Source organism: Ctenopharyngodon idella, chromosome 14 (assembly GCF_019924925.1).
Source record: "Ctenopharyngodon idella isolate HZGC_01 chromosome 14, HZGC01, whole genome shotgun sequence".
NCBI lineage: Eukaryota > Metazoa > Chordata > Actinopteri > Cypriniformes > Xenocyprididae > Ctenopharyngodon > Ctenopharyngodon idella.
The window spans coordinates 23876466-23895107 of record NC_067233.1 but is presented as its reverse complement, the minus strand read 5'-3'; the positions used below and the strand labels follow the sequence as shown (position 1 = coordinate 23895107).

Below are 18642 nucleotides of genomic sequence, written 5' to 3'. Positions count from 1 at the left end.
CTGCTTTCATCGATGCAGGTTCTTTAAAATAACAAGATCACGTGACTCATTCAAGTGCTTTTAAAAGCATGAACATTTTTGAGGGTTAGTTTGAAGTCTGAAATATATATCGATAAATTAGTCTAATTTATTTTTAGATTTTTCTGCTCATGTATGATCAATTGTAAGCCATGTATCATGTTTCCTGAGTCGTGTTACTATTGAGTTTTTCATTATTTTTAGTCGTTATTCTTTTATTTAAAGCGTTTACAGATAGCCTATGGTGACATTTAAAGAAATAAATCAGAAACTGAATTGTTCTTTTGACTACTCGTTTTGTCAAACGCATTTTTATCGTTTTTGTCTTTTTTTTTTTTTTTTTTTGTCTTTTTTTCTTTATTCTAACATCACTTTGTCTGCCATTCGGATGTTTGTAATATAATCTGACAAAATGTTGCTGTTTTATGTAATTTTGCGTTTTTCTAATCTGTGTCTCTTTTATGTGAATGTGGCTTATAAAGATAATTACGTTCTGGTGTCGATATTTTTCAATGCCATTGAAGTAGAAATGGAATTAGCATTGAGCAGGTTTTATTTTTGCTGTCCATGGTGCTGCATCTGCATTTATTCTTGGTGTTTGGATTTCTTGCTCCTAAATAATGTAGCCCTCTATACCGCTTTTCTTTCTTTCTTTCTTTCTTTCTTTCTTTTTTTGTATTAGTACCTTAAATGTTGTGGGGGTTTTTAATCTCCCAATCTTCACTGAATGTCGCTGCTTGTTCTTGATTCTCAAAATACTTCAGTATATGCCAAGTTCGGTGTATATTCCAGCACTTAATCCTGTCAGAGATATGAATGTCATGCAGTTTCTTATTTTAACTCACAGTGTCGCTGTTCACCTGCAAAACCATGTGTATGTTCAGTACACATCTCTCCACCCTGATTCTGATGTCATACACAGGACTTTGAGCTCGCCTCATTATAGAAAATCGTCGACGGAGACTGCCTCATATACTATACTTCTGTCTACATTTCTAAATTTAGATTTACATTTATGTTTTCCTTTTACATGTACATTGTCGTGTTCGTGAATTTAATTTCTTAGGCATTTCAAAAGTTCTGCTTCGCTGTCGAGATGTTTGGTCTTTTGTTCTTCGTGCTGATGGCGCACACCGCTTATGGAGACGTGAGCTATTCTTTCCCGGAGGAGATGAAACGCGGATCTGTGATTGGAAATATAGCAAAGGATCTCGGGCTCGATGTGATCAGACTGTCATCTCGTAAGGCTCGTATTGATACTGAAGGTAACAGAAAACGATACTGTGACATTAATCTGAATACTGGAGAACTGACCGTAGCGGAGAGAATCGACAGAGAGGAGATTTGTGGCGACAGGGTTTCGTGTGTTTTAAAATTTGAGTTCATGCTAGAGGATCCCTTAGAGCTTCATCGTGTTTCAGTTCAAATTCAGGATATTAACGACAATTCGCCTGTTTTCTCAAAGGATTTGATCACATTTGAAATTAGGGAATCTGCTGTCCGAGGTACTCGCTATCGCTTGAATTCGGCTCATGATGCTGATGTAGGACAGAATGCAGTTCAGAAATACAATCTACAAAGAAATGATAATTTTCAACTGGCTATTAATTCAAATGTAGACGGAGAAAAGAATTTGGAATTACTGCTAGAGAAAGAGTTGGATCGTGAGCAGCAGAAAGAGGTGACATTAATTCTTACTGCGGTAGACGGCGGGACTCCACCGAGATCAGGTACTGTAGCCATACACGTCACTGTGCTGGATGCTAATGATAATGCTCCAGTCTTTAGTCAGGCCGTCTATAAAGTCAGTCTGCCTGAAAATTCTCCTGTAGATACTGTAGTGGTGACAGTGAGCGCTACTGATGCTGACGAGGGACAAAATGGAGAAGTGACCTATGAATTTGGTCGTATCTCTGACAGAGCTAGAAAGCTGTTCTCGTTAGATCCACATACAGGTGACATTCGAGTTACAGGTGCACTTGATTTCGAGGACGAAGCTGTTTACGAATTACGTGTTGAAGGGAAAGATGGATTTGGTTTATCCAGTGACGCTAAAGTTGTAATTCAACTTACAGATGTCAATGACAATGCTCCTGAGATACGTTTGAAGTCTTTACGTAGTCCCGTTCCTGAGAACGCGTTACCCGGTACAGAGGTTGGCATCGTTAATGTTCAGGACAGAGACTCTGAGAATAACGGACAGGTGCGCTGCTCCATTCAGCAGAACGTCCCATTTAAACTCGTTCCTTCAATCAAAAATTACTATTCTCTGGTGACCACAGGTGAATTAGACCGCGAGCTGCTCTCTGATTATAATCTTACAATCACTGCTACTGATGAGGGCTCTCCGCCTTTATCTTCCACTAAGAATATTCACTTGACTGTAGCTGACGTGAATGATAATCCACCTGTATTTCAGGAGCACAATTACAGAGCTCATGTGCAAGAAAATAACAAACCGGGCTCCTCTATTTGTTCAGTATCAGCTACAGACCCGGACTGGAGACAGAATGGCACTGTAGTTTATTCTCTGTTGTCCTCTGATGTCAATGGCGCACCGGTGTCCTCCTTTCTGTCCATTAACGGAGACACCGGGGTCATTCATGCCGTGAGATCGTTTGATTACGAACAGTTGAAGAGTTTCAAAGTGCTCGTGTTAGCCAGAGACAACGGTTCTCCTCCTCTGAGCAGTAACGTGAGCGTGAGTGTCTTCATATCGGATGAGAATGACAACTTCCCTCAGATATTATACCCCTCTCCGGAAGGAAACTCCTTCATGACCGAGATGGTGCCCAAAGCTGCGCAGGCGGGCTCCCTGGTCTCCAAGGTGATCTCCGTGGACGCGGATTCTGGCCAGAACGCGTGGCTCTCGTATCACATTATTAAAGCGACTGATCCGGGACTTTTCACTATCGGTGTCCACAGCGGGGAGATCAGGACGCAGCGGGACATTTCTGAATCTGACAGCATGAAACAGAACCTTATTGTGTCCGTGAGAGATAACGGACAGCCCTCTCTCTCAGCCACGTGCGCGTTGTATTTACTCATATCGGATAACTTGGCTGAAGTTCCAGAACTGAAAGACATGTCTCATGACGAGAGCAGCTCCAAACTGACGTTTTATCTGATCATCGCGCTGGTGTCCGTTTCCACTTTCTTCCTGACCTTCATCATCATCATCTTGGCCGTGAGGTTTTGTCGCAGGAGAAAGCCCAGACTGTTGTTTGATGGAGCTGTAGCCATTCCCAGCGCGTATCTCCCTCCAAATTACGCAGAGGTGGAGGGCGCGGGAACTCTCCGCAGCACTTACAATTATGACGCGTACCTGACCACGGGCTCGCGCACTAGTGACTTCAAGTTCGTCAGATCTTATAATGAGGGCACACTGACTGCTGACCTGACTCTGAAAAAGACTCAGTCTGCTGTGGATGATCTTGAAGGACTTGATGCAGAAATGAGCGACTCATTTCAGGTAGGACTAACAAAGTAGTTATTCTTTAATGGTCTAGGCTTCCATATTAAATGTGTATTTGTGTTCATAGTTTACCGCTTTGATTGGCAACAGGCTCTTAAAAAGAACAAGTAAAGATTCTTTGAGGGACAAGTTGAAGTCAGAAAAGTAGCTACATTAATTATTTTATATTTATAAATATTTTTTAGATTATTCTGGTCATGAGTTATCAATTGTAAGACATGATGCATGATTCACGAATTTATGTTTTACGTATTAGCGTTTTTATCTATTTTTTTATTTTGTACGTCTTTCTCCTTTCTCTTTCCCTGTCTCTAAACTTTCTAAAGTCAAAAACCTTGCTTCGACCTTTTAGAAGCCTTTTTTCTGTTATCTGAGTCAGTGTGCTGTCTGATCTCTTGTTAACTGTGTAGCCAAGTTTGTGATTATTGATTTTTTTTTTTTTTTTTTTTTTCATCTTATCGATGAGGCCTTGATGCGAAATGCATTTTGTAAATAGTTGTATTTTATTTATTTTTTTAGTAAATATCCGTTGTCAATTATCTTTAAAGTCTTGATGCCGAAATTAGTTTGTTTTAAGTTAGGATTACCGATTTTCTTCTGTTTTCGCGATATTCTCGTATAACAAGTCTACATTTTAAATTTGCAGTTGCAGTTTTGTATTCAAAACGAACTGTGTTCATAGGGATTAGTCTCCTGTTTCTCGTAAAGAAACGGATCCGTTGTGTTGATTTTTAGGCTTTATATTGAAGAATTTGCAATTATTTTTTGGTTGAGCATGGATTATTGTAGCTCACAACTTGTAATTTTATAAATTACGTCTTTTTTCCTTGATTGACGATTTAAAGTCATGCCATATTTATCGCTGTGTATTATTCATATTCGTATCACCATGTTATTTTATTGGTGACTGAGGCCTTGATTTCGAAAGAATTAACGACATTTGCAAATTAATTAGAAAGTTAAACTTTTTTTCACGCCAATTTACTTGTCCATTTAAATTCTATAATTCTTTATGCATTCTCTATAACTTAATGAGAAATTACTTTGTAGAAATTACTCTGTAACTTTTTGCTTTTATTTCATCGTGGTGTCCTTAATATGAAATATTTTAGCAGCTCCATGACCAAGACGTAGACTTCATTACACAAACTTTTTTTTTTTTTTTTTAAAGACACGTGTGGCCTTAACTCGACTGAAATGAAGTTATTTGAGTGACAGTGTATCGTGTTTTATTTGAGACTGTACTAACGCAGTGTTTCTTTTAGGAATGGTTTGATTTACAGATTTCTCATGTATTTGTGTTCTAAACTGAGTGCTTTGTTTGGCAGCAAACTGCTCTTGGCAGATCTTTTGGTTCTTTCATGTACTTTTATTAGACGCACACGTGACATTTTTAACATCAGAGAAGTACCACGCCTTAAGTTGTCTTCAAATTTATATATTGTTTGGTCAGGTGGGCAGTTGTAAGTCATGAGGCATGATTCACAAATTGATGTGTTTTATACGTGTCTGTTTGTTTGTTTGTTTTTCACTAGCTACTATTTTGGATTTAAATAGGTTAAAAGTTGTTTGTTGGTGATCTTTAGAGGTAAGATATCTAGTTTCTGTCTCACACTGTTAAATAATCCTGTCTATCTTCTTCTTTTTAGAGATCATTAGTAGGCTGTGTGTCCATAGATTCTGCTATTTGTAATCGAATCTATGAATGTTGATATTTTTAAGTAGTTTTACATTTTCTCTCATCCATGTCTCTTTTATATATTGATGGTTTATAGATGGAATTAAATTCGGATGACAGATATATGCCATTGAGTGTAATTTTGTAAATGTTCTTTTAGTCTGAATGGCATAGAGCAGGTTTTCCTTGTCGCTGTCCGTGGTTCTGCACTGTCATTAACTCTTGGTGTTTGGGTGTGTTGCTTTTTCCCCTTCTTATAGCTCACACCACTCCATTCTGCTATAGCTGTTGTTGTTTTGTATACTACACATCCTGTGGTCGTCTTTCTCTCTTACTTTCAGAAAATGTTGCTGCTGGCTCTTGTTTTGCTAAACAATTTTAAGTATATAACAAGAGTTCTTTATATGATCCGACACTTATTCCTGTCAAAAATATATGATTTTTTTTTTTTTTTTTTTTTTTTTTTGTAGTTTCTTCTTTTAACTCACAGTGTCGCTGTTTACCTGCAAAACCATGTGTGTGTTCAGTACACATTTCTCCACCCTGCTTCTGATGTCATACACAGTTTCAGGCTCGTCTCATTATAGAAAATCGTCGACGGTGATCGAAGGACTGTATTTCAGACACTGGATTTATTTGTGCACTTATGTTTTTTTCACATGTTACTTGAATTCCTGGATTTAATTTCTGATCAATTTCTGAAACATTTCAAATGTTCTGTTTTGCTGTCGAGATGTTTGGTCTTTTGTTCTTCGTGCTGATGGCGCACACCGCTTATGGAGACGTGAGCTATTCTTTCCCGGAGGAGATGAAACGCGGATCTGTGATTGGAAATATAGCAAAGGATCTCGGGCTCGATGTGAACAGATTGTCATCTCGTAAGGCTCGTATTGATACTGAAGGTAACAGAAAACGATACTGTGACATTAATCTGAATACTGGAGAACTGACCGCAGCGGAGAGAATCGACAGAGAGAGTCTTTGTGGAAAGAAAGCTTCATGTGTTATTAAACAGGAGCTCGTGCTGGAAAATCCTTTAGAGCTGCATCGCTTTATTCTAAATATTGAGGACATAAATGATAATTCACCACAGTTCAAACAAAGTGTAATAAAATTTGAAATTCGGGAATCAGCGTTAAAAGGATCTCGTTATTTATTAGATGAGGCCCACGATTCGGATATTGGTGTGAATTCAGTGCAGTCATATACACTTCAAAACAATGACCATTTTATTCTGAGTGTGCTTACGGGGGCAAATGGAGGGAAATATGGCGAACTAGTTCTTAATAAAGAGTTGGATCGTGAGCAGCAAAAAGAGGTGACATTAATTCTTACTGCGGTAGACGGCGGGACTCCACCGAGATCAGGTACTGTAGCCATACACGTCACTGTGCTGGATGCTAATGATAATGCTCCAGTCTTTAGTCAGGCCGTCTATAAAGTCAGTCTGCCTGAAAATTCTCCTGTAGATACTGTAGTGGTGACAGTGAGCGCTACTGATGCTGACGAGGGACAGAATGGAGAAGTGACATATGAATTTGGTCATTTACCAGAAAGCCATCTAGAAATGTTTTTCCTTGATGCAGTGTCTGGTGAAATTAAACTAAGACAGTTATTTGATTATGAGGAGGAGAGTTCGATTGAACTGCCCATTCAAGCTAAAGATGGTCAAGGATTAGCAAGTAGATGTACTGTAGTAATAGATGTTACTGATGTCAATGATAACTCTCCTGTAATTGCACTAAATTCTCTAAATAGTCCCGTTCCTGAGAACGCGTTACCCGGTACAGAGGTTGGCATCATTAATGTTCAGGACAGAGACTCTGAGAATAACGGACAGGTGCGCTGCTCCATTCAGCAGAACGTCCCATTTAAACTCGTTCCTTCAATCAAAAATTACTATTCTCTGGTGACCACAGGTGAATTAGACCGCGAGCTGCTCTCTGATTATAATCTTACAATCACTGCTACTGATGAGGGCTCTCCGCCTTTATCTTCCACTAAGAATATTCACTTGACTGTTGCTGACGTGAATGATAATCCACCTGTATTTCAGGAGCACAATTACAGAGCTCATGTGCAAGAAAATAACAAACCGGGCTCCTCTATTTGTTCAGTATCAGCTACAGACCCGGACTGGAGACAGAATGGCACTGTAGTTTATTCTCTGTTGTCCTCTGATGTCAATGGCGCACCGGTGTCCTCCTTTCTATCCATTAACGGAGACACCGGGGTCATTCATGCCGTGAGATCGTTTGATTACGAACAGCTGAAGAGTTTCAAAGTGCTCGTGTTAGCCAGAGACAACGGTTCTCCTCCTCTGAGCAGTAACGTGAGCGTGAGTGTCTTTATATCGGATGAGAATGACAACTCCCCTCAGATATTGTACCCCTCTCCGGAAGGAAACTCCTTCATGACCGAGATGGTGCCCAAAGCTGCGCAGGCAGGCTCTCTGGTCTCCAAGGTGATCGCCGTGGACGCGGATTCTGGCCAGAACGCGTGGCTCTCGTATCACATTATTAAAGCGACTGATCCGGGACTTTTCACTATCGGTGTCCACAGCGGGGAGATCAGGACGCAGCGGGACATTTCTGAATCTGACAGCATGAAACAGAACCTTATTGTGTCCGTGAGAGATAACGGACAGCCCTCTCTCTCAGCCACGTGCGCGTTGTATTTACTCATATCAGATAACTTGGCTGAAGTTCCAGAACTGAAAGACATGTCTCATGACGAGAGCAGCTCCAAACTGACGTTTTATTTGATCATCGCGCTGGTGTCCGTTTCCACTTTCTTCCTGACCTTCATCATCATCATCCTGGCCGTGAGGTTTTGTCGCAGGAGAAAGCCCAGACTGTTGTTTGATGGAGCTGTAGCCATTCCCAGCGCGTATCTCCCTCCAAATTACGCAGAGGTGGAGGGCGCGGGAACTCTCCGCAGCACTTACAATTATGACGCGTACCTGACCACGGGCTCGCGCACTAGTGACTTCAAGTTCGTCAGATCTTATAATGAGGGCACACTGACTGCTGACCTGACTCTGAAAAAGACTCAGTCTGCTGTGGATGACCTTGAAGGGCTTGATGCAGAAATGAGCGACTCGTTTCAGGTAGGACTAGTGTTTTAAGTATTTGTTAATTTTAAATATATATATATATATACATATATATATATATATATATATATATATATATATATATATATTTATCAGGAATGTATATTAAATGTATATTTGTTTTCAAAATTGACCGCTTTCACTGCCAACAGTCGCTTAAAAGACCAAAACTACCCGACACATTCAAATGCTTTAATTTCATTTTATTTATTTATCTATTTATTTATTTATTACATATGTTCTGGACTTCCATATTCACTGTGCATTTTTGTTGAAAGTTGACTGCTTTGGCAACAGGCTCTTAAAAATATCACGCGACTCAAGAGCATTATTTTAGCCACAGAAACATTTTGAGTGTCAAGTTCGTATCAGAGATTGTTAATGTGTGTATTAATTAATTTTTTGATTTGGTTGGTTATGTGTAACAGTTGTAAGTGACAATGCATGATTCAAGAATGCTTTTTACGTGTTTGCGTTTTCATTTTTTCTTGACTAGATAACTTGCTTAATTTCTGATTAAAAGTTTAAAATTGTTTTGTTGATGTAGACAAGCTTTTTCTGGGTGAATTATGTAGATTGTAGAGTAGCTCATGTCTTGTAGTTTTTTAAACGACGTAAAGTCTTTTTTTTTTTTTCTCTCTCTCCCCTTGATTCACGATTTTAAGTCATGTATGGCTTAGCTCTGTGTATTCAGATTTGTACGTCCATGCTTCATTAACATTAACGTTCATTATTCATTGATGACTAAAGCCTTGTTTTCAAAAGAATTCACGACATTTCCTGATCATTTAGAAAGTTTACAAAACCTTTAAAACAACTTATTTAAACTCTTCATGTTAATTTGAGTGTCCATGTAAATTAAGCGGTTCTTTCTATTTTCTCAGTAACTATTATAAAATCTGTAAATATTGATATTTATAATAAATTAATCTCTTTTTTTTATTTATTTTATCGTTGTGTCCATAATGAGCAATTATTTTTAGCTGCTTCATGTACGTAGACTTCATTGCACAAACTTTTAAAACACCCGTGTGTTGTTAATTGCCTAAGAAATTGAGTTATTTTTCATGTTGCTGTCCATTGTGCTGCTCAAGTAGTGTATGTATCGCGTTTTTTAGTTGTTTTTCTCTTATACTGTATAACTGTGTATGAAATGGATTTTCTAGGAATGTCATAAAATAGTTTTCTCAGTTAAATATAAAATAGCCCTTAATATTAGGAGGTATTTTCTTGTGTATAGCTGCTCTTCAGTCATGTAGTACCGTATTTAATCTGTCTAAAGCACTAAATGGTATGCAGTTTCTCGTTTAAACACTTAGAGTCGCTGTTCACCTGTAATATCATTGACTAAAACGTTTCTTGTCTCCACCCTGTTGGTGATGTCATTAGCAGTGCTTCTAGCTCGTTTTTATGGAAAATAGCCGACGCTTACGGATTCTCGAGTACTGTGTATTGTTGTGTATTTCATCTTCAGATTTACGTTTTCTATTGCATCTTGTGTCTAACGCTATATTTCCAAATGGATTTCCAAAGCTTCTGGGTTAATTATCAGATGTTTGGTCTTTTGTTCTTCGTGCTGATGGCGCACACCGCTTATGGAGACGTGAGCTATTCTTTCCCGGAGGAGATGAAACGCGGATCTATGATTGGAAATATAGCAAAGGATCTCGGGCTCGATGTGAACAGACTGTCATCTCGTAAGGCTCGTATTGATACTGAAGGTAACAGAAAACGATACTGTGACATTAATCTGAATACTGGAGAACTGACCGTAGCGGAGAGAATCGACAGAGAAGAGATCTGTAATGAGGGGCTTTTATGTGCTCTTAATTTCGAATTAGTTCAAGAACACCCGCTGGAGATACATCGTGTCACTGTACAAATACAAGATATTAATGATAACACCCCAACATTTCCTAAAGACACAATAAAGCTTGAGATAAGTGAAAATGCTGATAAAGGCGCTCGGTTCCGCGTGAATGAAGCTCATGATGCTGACATAGGAAAGAACGGAGTACAAAGCTATTCGATTGAAAAGAATAATCATTTTCTTTTATCTGTTAATACAAAGGCGGATGGTGGCAAAAATATTGAGTTGGTGTTAGACAAAGAGTTGGATCGTGAGCAGCAGAAAGAGGTGACATTAATTCTCACTGCGGTAGACGGCGGGACTCCACCGAGATCAGGTACTGTAGCCATACACGTCACTGTGCTGGATGCTAATGATAATGCTCCAGTCTTTAGTCAGGCCGTCTATAAAGTCAGTCTGCCTGAAAATTCTCCTGTAGATACTGTAGTGGTGACAGTGAGCGCTACTGATGCTGACGAGGGACAGAATGGAGAAGTGACATATGAGTTCAGTCGTATTTCGAGAACTGCAAATGTACTATTTGCTCTAGATCAAAAGAATGGGGAGATTAAAGTTAAAGGCTCCATTGATTTTGAGGTGGCATTAAGATACGAAATGCTTATTGAGGGAAAGGATGGCTCTGGTCTTTCTTCTGACACTAAAGTAATCGTAGAAATTACAGATGTTAATGACAATGCCCCCATTATAGTGATTAAGTCATTGAACAGCCCCGTTCCTGAGAACGCGTTACCCGGTACAGAGGTTGGCATCATTAATGTTCAGGACAGAGACTCTGAGAATAACGGACAGGTGCGCTGCTCCATTCAGCAGAACGTCCCATTTAAACTCGTTCCTTCAATCAAAAATTACTATTCTCTGGTGACCACAGGTGAATTAGACCGCGAGCTGCTCTCTGATTATAATCTTACAATCACTGCTACTGATGAGGGCTCTCCGCCTTTATCTTCCACTAAGAATCTTCACTTGACTGTTGCTGACGTGAATGATAATCCACCTGTATTTCAGGAACACAATTACAGAGCTCATGTGCAAGAAAATAACAAACCGGGCTCCTCTATTTGTTCAGTATCAGCTACAGACCCGGACTGGAGACAGAATGGCACTGTAGTTTATTCTCTGTTGTCCTCTGATGTCAATGGCGCACCGGTGTCCTCCTTTCTGTCCATTAACGGAGACACCGGGGTCATTCATGCCGTGAGATCGTTTGATTACGAACAGCTGAAGAGTTTCAAAGTGCTCGTGTTAGCCAGAGACAACGGTTCTCCTCCTCTGAGCAGTAACGTGAGCGTGAGTGTCTTCATATCGGATGAGAATGACAACTTCCCTCAGATATTATACCCCTCTCCGGAAGGAAACTCCTTCATGACCGAGATGGTGCCCAAAGCTGCGCAGGCGGGCTCCCTGGTCTCCAAGGTGATCTCCGTGGACGCGGATTCTGGCCAGAACGCGTGGCTCTCGTATCACATTATTAAAGCGACTGATCCGGGACTTTTCACTATCGGTGTCCACAGCGGGGAGATCCGGACGCAGCGGGACATTTCTGAATCTGACAGCATGAAACAGAACCTTATTGTGTCCGTGAGAGATAACGGACAGCCCTCTCTCTCAGCCACGTGCGCCTTGTATTTACTCATATCAGATAACTTGGCTGAAGTTCCAGAACTGAAAGACATGTCTCATGACGAGAGCAGCTCCAAACTGACGTTTTATTTGATCATCGCGCTGGTGTCCGTTTCCACTTTCTTCCTGACCTTCATCATCATCATCTTGGCCGTGAGGTTTTGTCGCAGCAGAAAGCCCAGACTGTTGTTTGATGGAGCTGTAGCCATTCCCAGCGCGTATCTCCCTCCAAATTACGCAGAGGTGGAGGGCGCGGGAACTCTCCGCAGCACTTACAATTATGACGCGTACCTGACCACGGGCTCGCGCACTAGTGACTTCAAGTTCGTCAGATCTTATAATGAGGGCACACTGACTGCTGACCTGACTCTGAAAAAGACTCAGTCTGCTGTGGATGATCTTGAAGGACTTGATGCAGAAATGAGCGACTCATTTCAGGTAGGACTAACAAAGTAGTTATTCTTTAATGGTCTAGGCTTCCATATTAAATGTGTATTTGTGTTCATAGTTGACCGCTTTGATTGGCAACAGGCTCTTAAAAAGAACAAGTAAAGATTCTTTGAGGGACAAGTTGAAGTCAGAAAAGTAGCTACATTAATTATTTTATATTTATAAATATTTTTTAGATTATTCTGGTCATGAGTTATCAATTGTAAGACATGATGCATGATTCACGAATTTATGTTTTACGTATTAGCGTTTTTATCTATTTTTTATTTTGTACGTCTTTCTCCTTTCTCTTTCCCTGTCTCTAAACTTTCTAAAGTCAAAAACCTTGCTTCGACCTTTTAGAAGCCTTTTTTCTGTTATCTGAGTCAGTGTGCTGTCTGATCTCTTGTTAACTGTGTAGCCAAGTTTGTGATTATTGATTTTTTTTTTTTTTTTTTTTTCATCTTATCGATGAGGCCTTGATGCGAAATGCATTTTGTAAATAGTTGTATTTTATTTATTTTTTTAGTAAATATCCGTTGTCAATTATCTTTAAAGTCTTGATGCCGAAATTAGTTTGTTTTAAGTTAGGATTACCGATTTTCTTCTGTTTTCGCGATATTCTCGTATAACAAGTCTACATTTTAAATTTGCAGTTGCAGTTTTGTATTCAAAACGAACTGTGTTCATAGGGATTAGTCTCCTGTTTCTCGTAAAGAAACGGATCCGTTGTGTTGATTTTTAGGCTTTATATTGAAGAATTTGCAATTATTTTTTGGTTGAGCATGGATTATTGTAGCTCACAACTTGTAATTTTATAAATTACGTCTTTTTTCCTTGATTGACGATTTAAAGTCATGCCATATTTATCGCTGTGTATTATTCATATTCGTATCACCATGTTATTTTATTGGTGACTGAGGCCTTGATTTCGAAAGAATTAACGACATTTGCAAATTAATTAGAAAGTTAAACTTTTTTTTCCACGCCAATTTACTTGTCCATTTAAATTCTATAATTCTTTATGCATTCTCTATAACTTAATGAGAAATTACTTTGTAGAAATTACTCTGTAACTTTTTGCTTTTATTTCATCGTGGTGTCCTTAATATGAAATATTTTAGCAGCTCCATGACCAAGACGTAGACTTCATTACACAAACTTTTTTTTTAAGACACGTGTGGCCTTAACTCGACTGAAATGAAGTTATTTGAGTGACAGTGTATCGTGTTTTATTTGAGACTGTACTAACGCAGTGTTTCTTTTAGGAATGGTTTGATTTACAGATTTCTCATGTATTTGTGTTCTAAACTGAGTGCTTTGTTTGGCAGCAAACTGCTCTTGGCAGATCTTTTGGTTCTTTCATGTACTTTTATTAGACGCACACGTGACATTTTAACATCAGAGAAGTACCACGCCTTAAGTTGTCTTCAAATTCATATATTGTTTGGTCAGGTGGGCAGTTGTAAGTCATGAGGCATGATTCACAAATTGATGTGTTTTATACGTGTCTGTTTGTTTGTTTGTTTTTCACTAGCTACTATTTTGGATTTAAATAGGTTAAAAGTTGTTTGTTGGTGATCTTTAGAGGTAAGAAATCTAGTTTCTGTCTCACACTGTTAAATAATCCTGCCTATCTTCTTCTTTTTAGAGATCATTAGTAGGCTGTGTGTCCATAGATTCTGCTATTTGTAATCGAATCTATGAATGTTAATATTTTTAAGTAGTTTTACGTTTTCTCTCATCCATGTCTCTTTTATATATTGATGGTTTATAGATGGAATTAAATTCGGATGACAGATATATGCCATTGAGTGTAATTTTGTAAATGTTCTTTTAGTCTGAATGGCATAGAACAGGTTTTCCTTGTCGCTGTCCGTGGTGCTGCACTGTCATTAACTCTTGGTGTTTGGGTGTGTTGCTTTTTCCCCTTCTTATAGCTCACACCACTCCATTCTGCTATAGCTTTTGTTTTTTTTGTATACTACACATCCTGTGGTCGTCTTTCTCTCTTACTTTCAGAAAATGTTGCTGCTGGCTCTTGTTTTGCTAAACAATTTTAAGTATATAACAAGAGTTCTTTATATGATCCGACACTTATTCCTGTCAAAAATGTATCTGATTTTTTTTTTTTTTTTTTTTTTTTGTAGTTTCTTCTTTTAACTCACAGTGTCGCTGTTTACCTGCAAAACCATGTGTGTGTTCAGTACACATTTCTCCACCCTGCTTCTGATGTCATACACAGTTTCAGGCTCGTCTCATTATAGAAAATCGTCGACGGTGATAGAAGGACTGTATTTCAGACACTGGATTTATTTGTGCACTTATGTTTTTTTTCACATGTTACTTGATTTTCTGGATTTAATTTCTGATCAATTTCTGAAACATTTCAAATGTTCTGTTTTGCTGTCGAGATGTTTGGTCTTTTGTTCTTCGTGCTGATGGCGCACACCGCTTATGGAGACGTGAGCTATTCTTTCCCGGAGGAGATGAAACGCGGATCTGTGATTGGAAATATAGCAAAGGATCTCGGGCTCGATGTGAACAGACTGTCATCTCGTAAGGCTCGCATTGACACTGAAGGTAACAGAAAACGATACTGTGACATTAATCTGAATACTGGAAAACTGACCGTAGCGGAGAGAATCGACAGAGAGAGTCTTTGTGGAAAGAAAGCTTCATGTGTTATTAAACAGGAGCTCGTGCTGGAAAATCCTTTAGAGCTGCATCGTTTTATTCTCAATATTGAAGACATAAATGATAATTCACCACAATTCAAACAAAATGTAATAAAATTAGAAATTCGGGAATCAGCAGATAAAGGATCTCGTTATTTATTAGATGAGGCCCACGATGCGGATATTGGAATGAATTCAGTGCAGTCATATACACTTCAAAACAATGACCATTTTATTCTGAGTGTGCTTACGGGGGTAAATGGAGGGAAATATGGCGAACTAGTTCTTAATAAAGAGATGGATCGTGAGCAGCAGAAGGAAGTGACATTAATTCTTACTGCGGTAGACGGCGGGACTCCACCGAGATCAGGTACTGTAGCCATACACGTCACTGTGCTGGATGCTAATGATAATGCTCCAGTCTTTAGTCAGGCCGTCTATAAAGTCAGTCTGCCTGAAAATTCTCCTGTAGATACTGTAGTGGTGACAGTGAGCGCTACTGATGCTGACGAGGGACAAAATGGAGAAGTGACATATGAATTTGGTCATTTACCAGAAAGCCATCTAGAAATGTTTTTCCTTGATGCAGTGTCTGGTGAAATTAAACTAAGACAGTTATTTGATTATGAGGAGGAGAGTTCAATTGAACTGCCCATTCAAGCTAAAGATGGTCAAGGATTAGCAAGTAGATGTACTGTAGTAATAGATGTTACTGATGTCAATGATAACTCTCCTGTAATTGCACTAAATTCTCTAAATAGTCCCGTTCCTGAGAACGCGTTACCCGGTACAGAGGTTGGCATCATTAATGTTCAGGACAGAGACTCTGAGAATAACGGACAGGTGCGCTGCTCCATTCAGCAGAACGTCCCATTTAAACTCGTTCCTTCAATCAAAAATTACTATTCTCTGGTGACCACAGGTGAATTAGACCGCGAGCTGCTCTCTGATTATAATCTTACAATCACTGCTACTGATGAGGGCTCTCCGCCTTTATCTTCCACTAAGAATCTTCACTTGACTGTAGCTGACGTGAATGATAATCCACCTGTATTTCAGGAGCACAATTACAGAGCTCATGTGCAAGAAAATAACAAACCGGGCTCCTCTATTTGTTCAGTATCAGCTACAGACCCGGACTGGAGACAGAATGGCACTGTAGTTTATTCTCTGTTGTCCTCTGATGTCAATGGCGCACCGGTGTCCTCCTTTCTATCCATTAACGGAGACACCGGGGTCATTCATGCCGTGAGATCGTTTGATTACGAACAGCTGAAGAGTTTCAAAGTGCTCGTGTTAGCCAGAGACAACGGTTCTCCTCCTCTGAGCAGTAACGTGAGCGTGAGTGTCTTCATATCGGATGAGAATGACAACTCCCCTCAGATATTATACCCCTCTCCGGAAGGAAACTCCTTCATGACCGAGATGGTGCCCAAAGCTGCGCAGGCAGGCTCTCTGGTCTCCAAGGTGATCTCCGTGGACGCGGATTCTGGCCAGAACGCGTGGCTCTCGTATCACATTATTAAAGCGACTGATCCGGGACTTTTCACTATCGGTGTCCACAGCGGGGAGATCAGGACGCAGCGGGACATTTCTGAATCTGACAGCATGAAACAGAACCTTATTGTGTCCGTGAGAGATAACGGACAGCCCTCTCTCTCAGCCACGTGCGCCTTGTATTTACTCATATCAGATAACTTGGCTGAAGTTCCAGAACTGAAAGACATGTCTCATGATGAGAGCAGCTCCAAACTGACATTTTATCTGATCATCGCGCTGGTGTCCGTTTCCACTTTCTTCCTGACCTTCATCATCATCATCCTGGCCGTGAGGTTTTGTCGCAGGAGAAAGCCCAGACTGTTGTTTGATGGAGCTGTAGCCATTCCCAGCGCGTATCTCCCTCCAAATTACGCAGAGGTGGAGGGCGCGGGAACTCTCCGCAGCACTTACAATTATGACGCGTACCTGACCACGGGCTCGCGCACCAGTGACTTCAAGTTCGTCAGATCTTATAATGAGGGCACACTGACTGCTGACCTGACTCTGAAAAAGACTCAGTCTGCTGTGGATGATCTTGAAGGGCTTGATGGAGACATGATTCCTTTTTCCGAGGTAGGTGTTTTTATGGTCCTGTATGGTACCTGAGCATCCTTAAATCTCCTTCTTTTTAGAGTCCTGCTCACTGTGTGATTAAACTGAACGGTCACTGCTTTTCCCATAGTTGAACGACCATGATTTTTTAAGTATTTTAAATTTTACATTACTTTTTTTTTTTTTTTTGTCTGATCTGTTTAAAATATGTATGGGTTATTCTTTTGAGATTGACTGAACTTGATAATCAAACACTGGAATGTATCACTGAACTAATGGAAGGTCTTACTCGTTACAAGTAATCCCAAAGGATGTTCAATAGCAGTTCAGGTCTTTCAGTGGTTCAGGTGGTTCAGATCTTTTAGGTCTTTCAGTGGTTCAGGCCTTCACAAAACCCAGACCTGAACCACTATTGAACACCTTTGGGATGAATTGTAATGGGTAAGACCTTCCATTAGATGTACAGTTCCACTTCTACATTAGACACATTTGTTTCAACAAAGTTGAAATCACACAATTCTCTAGAAAATCATTCTATAGTGTAGCATTAAGATTTTTGTCTTTGCAGAAATCAATTATATAATTAATATATTAATAATAATAATAATAATAATAATAAAGATAATAGAAAGCGGTTATCCACATACTTCTGGCCATATTGTCTGTCTAGCATTTTTCTAACAGTATTTCTAGATTTTTTTTTTTTTTTTTTTCGATCCATAGTGGCCAGTAAATGTCTACTGTATGCTTTATTATCTTAATACTTAAAAAAAAAAAAAAAAAAAAAAAAATCAATGATACATTCCATTGTTTGATTATAAAGATCATTATCTCTATTGACAGTAAAGGTTAAGTGTAAATATCATATCACTATTTGTTCTAAGTTTGAGGTGTCTTGCATTAAAAACTCCATAAGAATATTGACCTTTATTTAATATGATTTGTTTGCTATTACTTTTAATATAATATTATCAAATCAAAATCAAGCATTAAGACCCGGTGTTATTCAATCTTCTACTCGAGTGTAATGAAATTTAATCAAAATATGATACTTTTTACTCAGTTATTTACTTTTTGTTGTTTTCAATAAAACGTACTGGCATCTCAGTTTTTTATTATAAAAGCTGTTTTATTTAGACATTGAAATCATTGAATCCAAATGTTGCTTTTAACTGTTGTTGTTGTTGTTGTTGTTGATGACACGAGTTCTTTAGTTGTTTATTTTGATATTGTGAAAGATACTCTTTTAACCAATTGCAGGTGCTTGTCGGTCTGATGTTTGGATGCATGCATCTTTTCAAAGTCCCGAGATTGTTAAATAGATTTGTCTCTGTTTTGCTTTTATGAACAGAAATGCAGCCTTGGTACAGCATTAGTGTGTTTTGCCTTCAAGTATCATGTAGCCTTTTCCTTTCCTTCTTGACACATTTTTATTTGCAGACGGATTTGCTGTTATTTCATTAGAACTTTAAGTTAGTGTCCTTACAATTCACTGTAATGGAATTTCAAACCATGCTAAAATGTTTGTGTCTCTTGCATTTTTGAATGTCTCTCTGTAGTAACTGATTTCAACACATTAGTATTACTGTCCGTGGTGCTGAACGAAAGTACTGCACTTGCTGACCGCCATACTGCATACAGTAGCTCTCAATAAATACGATAAATATT

At 39.0% G+C, this 18642-nt stretch overlaps 2 protein-coding genes and 1 pseudogene across 13 annotated transcripts in view; all 3 read left to right on the top strand.

Moving 5' to 3' along the window:
* Positions 1-18636, top strand: part of LOC127525759 (protocadherin beta-15-like) — a 50344-nt gene extending 31708 nt beyond the window's left edge. Inside the window, exons 3-4 of one of the 12 annotated variants that reach the window (XM_051918704.1) lie at positions 1700-2173; positions 15679-18636. In XM_051918704.1, coding sequence (XP_051774664.1) covers positions 1700-2173; positions 15679-17028 — 1824 coding nt within the window. In that variant the 3' untranslated portion in view covers positions 17029-18636. Of the gene's footprint in view, positions 1-1283; positions 2174-2631; positions 3547-15678 lie in introns of those variants that run through there. The other 11 variants (XM_051918703.1, XM_051918671.1, XM_051918675.1 and 8 more) reach the window with 11 other exon arrangements.
* Positions 3580-8325, top strand: LOC127525762 (protocadherin beta-15-like; annotated as a pseudogene).
* Positions 9679-18642, top strand: part of LOC127525764 (protocadherin gamma-A11-like) — a 63230-nt gene continuing 54266 nt past the window's right edge. The window contains exon 1 of the mRNA XM_051918713.1: positions 9679-14788. Coding sequence (XP_051774673.1) covers positions 9806-12232 — 2427 coding nt within the window. The 5' untranslated portion in view covers positions 9679-9805 and the 3' untranslated portion in view covers positions 12233-14788. The remainder of the gene's footprint in view (positions 14789-18642) is intronic.